The sequence below is a fragment of the Drosophila persimilis genome, unplaced genomic scaffold, assembly GCF_003286085.1.
Source record: "Drosophila persimilis strain 14011-0111.01,24,50 unplaced genomic scaffold, DperRS2 tig00000793-arrow-arrow-pilon, whole genome shotgun sequence".
Taxonomy (NCBI): Eukaryota; Metazoa; Arthropoda; class Insecta; order Diptera; family Drosophilidae; genus Drosophila; species Drosophila persimilis.
Window position 1 is genome coordinate 462392 of NW_020825354.1, and position 10235 is coordinate 472626.

Below are 10235 nucleotides of genomic sequence, written 5' to 3' on the forward strand. Positions count from 1 at the left end.
ATATTCGCTTATGTATGTATTCTTTGGTTATTTTTAATTTTCTTATGGTCTGTAGGAGAAACATTTTTTTTTATGAATAATATACGAGATAACATTTAAAATCAAACACCGGATGCAGGGCTCATGCTCAGGCATATGCTTTATATGATGACTCATTCAATACTCCTCTACTCTCATTCTTCCTATACTTCCTATGTATTACGTAGTGATGGGAGCCCATGGTTATCTGAAAGGCGGAGGCATTACGTATCCATTACCGTTGGTACTTTTATTCAACTCAATTTGCACATATCCAGGGTTGGATTTTGGCAAAGGCTTCTCGCTGTCGCTCACACTCCCACTCCCGCTCTTGCTTGCTCTTGCTAACATTTCCATGTAGCCTTCAGGAGTAGTCCTTATGTCTGAAACAGTCTCAATCTGATTCGGTACCGTCGGTGGAGTGATGCCATATTTGGCATTTTGTGTCGTACCCATTCTGCCGGGTATCGTCTTTATTAATGTGTTTTCATTTCTAGACTCGATGGGAAGCATAATTTCCAGATCTGGGTTCGGGTTTTTCCCATCTCTCACCATATCAGCCATTCTGCCTATAAGTGCATTCCAAGGTTTAACAGTAACAGGAATCGGCCTGCTGTATTCCTTCGGATCTTCTATGACCGCAAGTTCAATCCCAGAACTTGGCTCCGTTGGGATCTTAGCGTTCACAGGAGGGTCTTGGGTTGCGTCTTTGGTGTCATCTATGTTATAATTCTCTACCGCACTATCTTTTACCATTCTACCAGGCGTTTTTAATGTATTTTCAATTCCAGATTCGGTAGGACACAGAGCTTTCAGATCTGAGATCGGGTTTGTCCCATTTTTTAAGGTATCAGGCATTGTAAAGCCTGTAAGTTCATTCGAAGGTTTAACAGTAACAGGAATAGGTTTGATGCATTCTTTGGGATCTTCTATGACTACAAGTTCAATCCCAGAATTCGTCTCTTTTGGGATTTTATGGTTTTCACGGTGGCCTTGGGTTGGGACTTTGGTGACATCTTTCTCATCATGTTTCACACCCGTTATACCGCGCTGTCCCTCGTATACGCCATTTGGTATGTCAATTTCAATACCCGAACATCTATGAAGCTTTCGGTATGAGATGAAGATTAGGCAGAGCACGATCAGGGCGACAATGCCCTCCAGGTACCGGCTCTTGGCCACTTCAACCTCTGTGGGCAGTCCCACCCTTAACCATCTCATACCGCCGCTGAATTTGTCCCCGTATGTGGCCGCTACGCCTAAATTAATCAACTCCATCGATCCATTGAAGTGGTGCTCTTGCCGGGAAGCACCGTCCAGCTCCAGCAGTTTAATGTCTTGGGAGTCGTCGCAAATCTTTTGTGTATCGTTGACGGGGGAGCACCAGTAGACGGTGTAATGCAGAAGGCCAGAGCTCCTCTCCGGCGCCGTCCAGCTCAGGGTGTTTGTGGCCTTGTCGTATTTCAATGCTGTCGGCTGTCGCTCCTTTGCGTTGTCTAGGACTGGCACATATAGATCGCTGCAGTTCAACGACCGTCCCTCGGAGTTTTCACTGCATACGGATATAGTGGAGTCGGTAGAGCCGTCCCAGTGGGGGAACATGGCAAAGTTCCGGCCGACATGACTCACATGCTTTCTGGAAGAACTATTTGGATAGATCATGAGCTGGCAGACCAAAAATGAAAGCTTACCCGTCGGTGGTTGCCAGACTGTACGTTAGATTGGGTCCGTTGTGCTCCAGCGGCTTCAGCTGCTCCCAGAAGATGTACAGCCCCTTCGACCTGGGATCGAAGAAGAACCCATTCGGCAGGAGTCGTGGCGGCCGGCTGGGTTTTGACTTTGGTACCCAGAACTGGCGCGTAATTGTTTCACTCCAAGGCGCCTCTGGCTGGTTAAAGCGGCGTCGCAGGTGCAGCTCAAACTGCTGGTTCGGATAGGGCGGCGTTTTCAGGCAAAACATTTCACACCGTGTGCCAGAGTAGCGCACTTCGTAAGAGGGATTTTCGATCTCGGTGATCTCATCGTTCAGGGGAATCACCCGCACATGCCAGTCAATCGACCCGCTTTGGTGGTAGTGTTCAGACCAGACGGAATTCTGCCAGATCAAGCAACTCTGATTGTCAAACGGGGTCAGAGGCTGCTTTTTATTGGGCCAATCCAGGACCAGCACCTGGGCTTGCGTCCGATTGAAATGCTGCGTTTGGTTGCCGACTGAATCTCTCATGTTCAAAGTGTAGCTGTGGCTCGTTTCAAATTTTGTCTTTGGGGTCAGGCCCGGGTCAATCCTGCACAGTACCTGGGTGGCGTTGTGCGGGTAATCCGTGCACTGGACTGGCGGCAGTTCATTTTCCCTCAGATACAAGAAATCCTCTTCAAGCTGGTAGCCATTCGGCATGCTGAAGCTGCAGCTTGTCATCATTGTGGAATCGTATAAATCCATGCGGCACTCAAAGTCCTCAACCTGCAGTCGTGCCCCCACCCGAACATCCAGCGACTCGAGGGTCTTCCCATCCCACATGCACTCGTAGTGCCATTTGCCAACTGTTGCATTATCCACCCTTTCCACGACCGTTGTGTTAGTCTCCATTCTGTTGCTGGCTCGATTGCCTCTGGGGGCCACCTTGATTTTAATATGCTCAGGGCTCACCGATTCGTCATCCCAGCTGCAGGTGACATTGAACGAGTCGCCGGCGCGTATTTCTTCCCGAGACACTGTTAGCGAGGCCAGGTTCAGTTGGCAGTTTAGGCTGAGCACCAGCATCGCCAAGTATGGCTCAACCCAACTCCAATGCATTTTTTTCTTTTCTTTGTAGACTTGACTCGTTTTCGTCATACCGACTCGCGATAAGACACACGCGGATATAGTGGATGCTGCTTGCCGGCTCCAGGGGATTGAATGTTGATTCGTTATCAGCTTTTCCGTCTCTTCATCCGAACTGTATTTATGAAAAACAATAAATGAATTTAAAATTCTGAGAATTTAGGGGTCACAAATGGGAACCCAATGATCCATTGACCGCGCCTCATCCTCCGTTTGTTTAGTTGCGTTCAGATAAAACGGTTTTTTGGCCTTTTAGCTTTTCGATATGCCGATAAATTACAATAACATCGATAAGCGCACCATAATATGGCTCTTTATTTGATCAAATTTAATTTGGTTTAGTAGTTTTTCACTTACCATTTTGATAGGATAGGTTGTAAATTATTTGCTCAATAAATACTTTGCACAGGCAAAAGCAAAGCAGTGTCACTCACTGGGATTAATAAACCCAACAAGGTCGGTATCGATCATCGAACAACTCACTCCACTGAGGCATTTATCGATAGTTGGCTCTTGTTCAACTATCGCAAGCGAAACGGCTTAAAACTGTATGAAATTAGACTTTGCTAAATGACTAGCTGGTTAAGCAGTCACAATATAGGAAAAGCATACAGTGAGAGCTTTCCAGTTCAGGTGGGAGAAGCGATTATCGATTGTTGCCATTTTCAGAACAAATTTTGCTGTCTTGCTGCCTAGGTGTGTGGTATAACATTATAAAACACTATTTAAATTTCGTACAACGAGAAAGAATAACACAAAGAAGACGTAAACCACTCACAAAATTTTAAGCATATTATTTGAACAGAAGATAATGGTATGGCAGCATTTCTAATAGTCCAAAATAATAATAATAAGGACAAAAAACAAGAGAAAGTTGGTCCTCAAAATGGCTTCCATAAATTGACTAAAAAGAATTATTTTCAGGCTTCACATACAAACTGGGGATAGAAATTGTGCGACGGCTCGGTTTCATATCATTTTGGAGAAACTGAGTTGTTTTATTCTAATGCGTCCCGCGAGAAAGCAGAACATTAAAAGTTCAAATGCTGCGCGACGCTTACCAGCACTAATTTACCGATGTCTGTCATGCTATCTCTCGCAGAAAGTTTAGCAAAGTCTTATGTCGTACAGCTATTAAAGAAATGGAATGAAGACACAGGGTTGCAATGTGGTGCGAGTGTATGTTATGCTTAAAATTATAGTTTTCTTTTTGTATATTTAGTTTATAATATATATATCATATATTCTTGATCTGCTTGACGCGGGCTAAGAGCTAAGTAGGTAAGTGTACAAATACAATATAAAAAAATACTACAGCATTAAAAATACTTGTTGTGCCTCACACGCTCGCTCGCATCGCAAAGAAAAATAAATTATAAAGAAACGTCGTTCTTTTTGCTCCAATTTGGGATGAATGGCATTATTACTATACAAAGCTGCCCGACAATAGTCTGTGGTGAATCGATGTGCTTATGCGGGGATGGTCAGGATGATGGATGAATGGAATATGATGGATTGATGCGTAGATGCCGACGTCGTGAGTATGGATGTGGACTAAAGTTGTTATTGCTTGCATTTCCATGCAACATTAACTCTCTCTCTCTCTCTCTCCCCAACTTCATCTCCCGGCAATTCTCCCTAGAGAACGTGTCTGTTGTGGGCCAGGGCATTCAGATCCTGGGGCGTCACATAGCCATTGATCTGCGGCTTCACTCGCGGGCCCGTCGTAGCCCCAGCCGCAGCTCCCCCGCTCGGTTGTGCGGATGTGTGCATGCCAATGGACTGTGGTAACGCCTGAGGCTTCATCAGGCCGGTGCGCTGCAACTGCTCCATGGTCGTATAGCCGGTGTCAACGTTCAGCTTGGGCGCTGCTGATGGACTTATGGCAGGCAAGAACGCCTGTGGCTGCATCATTCCGGTGCGCTGCAGCTGCTCCATGGTCGTATAACCGGTGTCAACGTTGACCTTAGGCGCTGCTGCTGCTGATGCACTTATGGCTGGCAGATAAGTCGGTGAAGCGGCTGCTGCAGTGGGAGCAGGATTCAGGGGCTGCAGCTTGTGCAAGTCGGACGCTGCTTGCATCGAGTTTTCCGCATTGAGCAGATGCTCTGGCACAAAGAACGCGGCTGCATCGGGCGTTGGCGCAACACGGTGCCCACCGTTTGGGTCCATCTGTGGCTGGGACTTCAGAATGTTCACCGGCACATACCCATTCAGGGGCATCCGGGCCATCGACAGTGGCACCGACATTGGCTGCGTGGCTGTTGCTGCGGTAGGAACATTGGGACCTGGCAAGGTATTGGCATTGGACGAAGGCCAGCTCTTCATTTGGGTGGGCTTGATGTAGCCACTTGACTGGTGGTTCGCCTGCATTTCCTGCATGCTGCTCCGCTGCTGCTCCCTTTCTATGTCTCTGTCCCTCTCACTCTCGCTCTCCCTATCGTTCTGAACGAGTAGTCCGTGGCGCATGGACACATAACTAGTGGGTGGGGCGGGGCTGCTGTTCATGGCGGTCATGGTGTTCATGGTGGTCATGGGATTCATGCCAACTATTTCCGTTTGGTCGTCGTAGCGGTCGTCGCGATCCGTGCACCCTCCACTGCTGGAAGTGTTTCGCAGAAGCAATTTGGAGCTCTCGCTGCCGCAGCTGCTGAAGTCGTGTGGCATGTCCTGTTGCGTGTACTGCGGTGAATCGTCTACCCGTGTACAGATGATGCCACCGCTGGAGGCCATATCGGGGCCCATGCTCAGTCCCAGGCCCCCCATATCCTTCGGTTTCTTCAGCGTCTCCAAAATGCCCTGCGGCAGCACCAGATCGATGTCCGACATTTTTCGGTACTTCTTGTACACCGTGTAGAAGATGACGCCCAGCACCAGGATGGCCAACGACACCTCGATCGTCTGGTACATGGCCTTCACGCTGTGGATTTCCGGCGTGCAAATGAATCCGTAAGTTCCCCACTCGGATCTGTGCAGGCGGTAGCCGGTGGCATTGCTGCTGTATGTCTCGAATGCGATACGATCCTCCTCCCCGAGTCCGTCCAGGTGCACCTGGCAGCTCTTAGCCGATACCGCCGGTCGTGCTCCATTGGCCTCTCCAACCTCTTGGAGGTCGCCTGTGTGGAGCAGCCGCTCTACGTTGATTGCGCGCACCGCCAGCTGGAAGGGATTGTGGCTGGTGCATCGCGGTGTGGCCATCACATGCGAGCGGTTCTGGCCGGGGAGTATGTAGCTGACCAGGCAGCTGGAATTGTTGTCGCGCAGGGAGATCTCGTAGTAGTCCACAAGTCCGGCCGGCTGCCTCGGCGCCTTCCAGTCCAGTCTTGAGCTCTGATCCTTGTTGTTCGTCACCAGCAGCGTCGGTGGCGAGGGAACTGCAAATGAATGGAAACAATGAGACACACTCACACCCTCGCCTCGTCTATCTACTCACCTCCAATGGCCGTACGGAAGCGGATGACATTGCTGGGCTCCGATGGGTACAATGTTCTCGCCCGGATGCTCACCTCGTAGTCGGTGTAGGCGGTTAGATTGCCCAGCTCGAAGGAGATGAGCTTCTCCTTGTCCACCAGCTCGTCGGCCGAGGCCGGAAGCTTGAAGTAGTCCGTCGTGTTGTCGTGATGGAAGATACCCTCGTAGGCACGCACCACGCCGTTGGCCTTCAGGGGCGGCTTCCAGGCCAGTTGGGCACTCGAATTGCTCACGTTGTGGAGCTGCAGTTCACGCGGCTGGCTGGGGGCCGCCTCTCCGGTGCGCTTGATCAGCTCGTCGCTGTATTTGCTGGCCCGCGTCTCGGACTTCATCAGCATCTTGACGCTGTAGTCGGTGTAGGGGACTAGGTCGCGGATAACATACTGCTTGGCATCGCGATCCTCGATCGCCTCCGTGGTGCAGTTGTCCGGCTTGCCGGCCGATCTCTGGCAGTAGGTGAGATTGTAGCCGGTAAGAATCACGGGGCAGACGCGCTCTGTACTCCATTTAACCGTCAGAGTTGAGTTGCTCGACGCATCGATTGTCGGCTCCATCTTTGCCAGGTCGTCCTTCTTGTCGCTGCTGCAGATCAGCCACCGCATGCCAGTGTTGTGATGCCGATAGTTTGCCGAGACCGCCATGTGGAGGGACGGCGGCTGGTCCTTAGTCGTCGTGAACTGGCGCTGCCTACTGTCCACCTTCTCGAAACGTATGGAGCCGGCGCACTCGGACTGCAAGGCCGGCTTCGCCACGCACCAGAACACGGTGTAGTTCGTCAGCTCGAACACATCCAAGGGCGACTCCCAGCTGACCGTGTAGCTCTTGTTGTTCGGATGATACACGCTCCGGATATTCTTGGGCACACGCTCGTTGATGTCCGCATTGCTGATGGGGCCGATGGACATGTGGGTGGCGTTCACCGAGGCATTCACGCTGTTGCTGCTCCGTATGAGGATGTCGTGGTTGGCATTATTGTTCCAGTGCTCGATTAGGGCCGAATTTGATTCCACTTTGATCACTGAGGGATCGCTATAAAGAAAGACGAGTCATAAGTAAATAATCAACCAAACTCTCTTCCTCTCCTCCTTTTTGCTCGTGACATTCCTATTCCACTTTTAGTCCTAATCCTTGGCCAACAAGTCCAGGGACTAGGCACTTTCTTAAACATGTTTTCTTCGAAATCAACTCCTCGCACAAGACAACAACAATATATGTACGTCTGTGGCTTTTGAAATGAGATTTCCAGGAACATTGGATTCGTTGGAAAAATCTTCAACTTTGATGCCAGCCAGCCAGCCAGCCAGCCCCACACGTTCCACGAATCGGCACACCACACGCACAGAAAGGAGGAGGCCAGGCCCCACAATGTCTATTAATTAGCATTCATCAATGGCACTGTGATTATGATAACGCCATTACTACGAACTCGAATCGATATGGAATGGCTTCTACCATGTTTCGGTGCCTTCCCGCATCTGTTGCTTTACGGCGGCGGCGGCGGCGTCGGCGGCTCCCGACTTCCAGAAAATCGAATGTAAGCCGAACCGAACCGGAGAGAGATACCGCGAAATGGCTCTGAAGCAATAAAAGCTCTTTTCTGTATAAATATACATATATATATACACATATGTACGTACAATATGCACATGCACACTTACATATATGTATGTGCAAGAGTTGTGTAGAATTCTGATGATTTGTTTCCTCCTATTTCTGTTTTGGGGCATTCCTGTTAAAAAAAAACAAAAAGCATCTCTCGTCTCCTCCTTATTCTCCTTCCCCCGCCCACCAACCAATTCTACCTCTTCACACCGCTCGATCTACCTCTTCACACCGCTCGCTCTTCTTTACCGTAAATGAACGTGTTTTTTTCGCTATTGCGTGTGTGTGTGTGCCTGCCTGTATCACTCTCTGTTTGTTCCTCTCTCTCTCTCTCTCTGTGTGTGTGTGTGTGTGTGTATCTCTGTGTGTGTAGCACTTTCAACGAAATTTTAAAAATAAACATTTTCTGTAGAATCGCTATACTAGTACCATATGTACAATCGTATGGACCTCTGGCCACGGCCAATGTACAAATGGATGTGTTTTTTTTCTGTTTTCATTTTGTTGTAGTTTTTGTACAAATACTACGCCGTATGGCCGACTATTCAAAGAAACAATCACTTGCTGTGACACTTTCAAAATGAATTATTGAGGAATCCCCCACCCAGCGCATCCCCATCGCTCCCTTAAGGCCAAGATCTAATCAGATCTGTGTGACAATTTGATTGATTGATGATTTATGAATCATATTCATATACTCACACCAGGCTTCCATTCACACGATACTCGCTGATAATGTACTTGAAGTCGTCGCCATTCAGCTCGTGCGGTGCGAGCGGCTCCCAGTAGAAGCGCATCATGGTCTCGGACGAGTAGACGTAGAAGCTGCCGTCGGTGACGAGGGGCGGACGACGGGGTCGCTCTGGGCCGGTGACAAAGTTGTAGACCAACGGCTCGCTCCACATGGTGTTGTTCTGGTTGCCGCGCACGCGCACCCGCAGCGTATAGTCGTAGCCGGCATAGGGGAGCTCGGTGAGACACAGAGTGTCCTTGATGGAGGAGGAATTGTTGCGCCAGTTGTTGCGCTTTAGGGTGGCTAAATTGACGGGCGTGACTTGCACCTGCCAGGTGAGGCCGCGCGGATAGTTGGTGCGCCGCGGCATCTCCCAGGATAGGCAGATGGAGCTCTCGGTGCGATTCACCACGGTCAAATTCTGGCCGGGTCGCGAGGGGACTGTCCGCTCAAAATGATTCACCTCGATGATCTGTTTCTCCTGGCCCAGCGTGTTCCTAATGTCCAGGTGGAAGTAGTATATCTTTGTGAACTTCTGGTAGGATTCGTCGGTGATGTTGCAGGTGACCACCGGAGCGGCATCAAAGTTACAGTCCACCGGGTACATGTAGCGGGAGTCCTTCTGGTAGACGGTGAAGCTGACATTGTACTTGGTGATGATTTTGTTCTGCGGCTTCGTGAAGTTGCACAGCATGTAATTGAAGTCATAGCCCACGCAGCTGAAGTCCTCGATGAGCAGGGGCCGGGTGCCCACGTACACCTTCGATGTGTTAATCACGTAAATGCCGCACATGCACCGGTACTCATCCTCCTGCTCCACGGCTTCGCGAGCGCTGAATATGATGGTCGTGTTGTTTACGATGCGGATGTCCGGCGATCGGCGGTACTCTTGCATCTTGCTCTTGAAGTACAGCTGGTCCACCGTACACGATTCGGCGGTGTTTGTCTCCCGGAAGTAGGTCTCGTTGATGGTGCAGCTGATGTTGAAGTCGGCACCGATTAGCTGCTCGACCTTGTCGGGATAGAGCCAGCCTGGCTCCACGGTGGCCACCGCTTGCTGGAAGACGGTCGCGAGCAGGGCCAGCAGTTCGAGGACCTGCTGCACAATGGACCGACTCGAGTGCATTTCGACGATGGATTTTCCCAGCTATAAGCAGCGATTCGGGTTTTTGTTTGGAATGGGCCAACAACACACAAATACTGGCGCACCAGCACCGACACCGACACCGACAGCAACACACAGGCAATGGCACCGACACTCACACTCACACACACGCGCGCGCGAAGAGCGAGTGGCCCTCCTCTCACACACACCTTTCTGCCACTGGTAGGGGCACTTGTTGGCTTTGTATTGGTGTGTGGTTCTCGGAAACGTTTATGTGATGAGAATTCCTGGAAAGGCCTTTATGGCATTTCGATATGGCCTTTTCACCAATCTACTCAAAGGTCTATCTATTTTCACGATCTAACCCGCTAAAAGTTAATTTATGCAATATTGGGAAAACTTTCAATTATTGTTTATTGCACTGGTTACAAAAAAAAAACGGTACACAACGATCTCTCCCTGTTTGGTCGCGCTGCGCTGTCGTT

The 10235-nt window shown here is 49.8% G+C and overlaps 2 protein-coding genes across 2 annotated transcripts; both read right to left on the reverse strand.

Moving 5' to 3' along the window:
• Positions 1–6: 6 nt before the first annotated feature.
• On the reverse strand, positions 7–3208 carry LOC6600740 (cytokine receptor). Its single transcript, XM_002025742.2, has 3 exons — positions 3197–3208; positions 1710–2954; positions 7–1654 (listed from the first exon to the last, which is right to left on the reverse strand). Exons 2-3 carry the CDS (start codon positions 2849–2851, stop codon positions 223–225), a joined length of 2574 nt encoding a protein of 857 aa, XP_002025778.2. The 5' UTR covers positions 2852–2954; positions 3197–3208; the 3' UTR covers positions 7–222.
• A 608-nt stretch (positions 3209–3816) lies between these two features.
• On the reverse strand, positions 3817–10217 carry LOC6600738 (cytokine receptor). Its single transcript, XM_026992866.1, has 3 exons — positions 8615–10217; positions 6273–7339; positions 3817–6213 (listed from the first exon to the last, which is right to left on the reverse strand). Exons 1-3 carry the CDS (start codon positions 9769–9771, stop codon positions 4478–4480), a joined length of 3960 nt encoding a protein of 1319 aa, XP_026848667.1. The 5' UTR covers positions 9772–10217; the 3' UTR covers positions 3817–4477.
• Between the last annotated feature and the right edge of the window lie 18 nt (positions 10218–10235).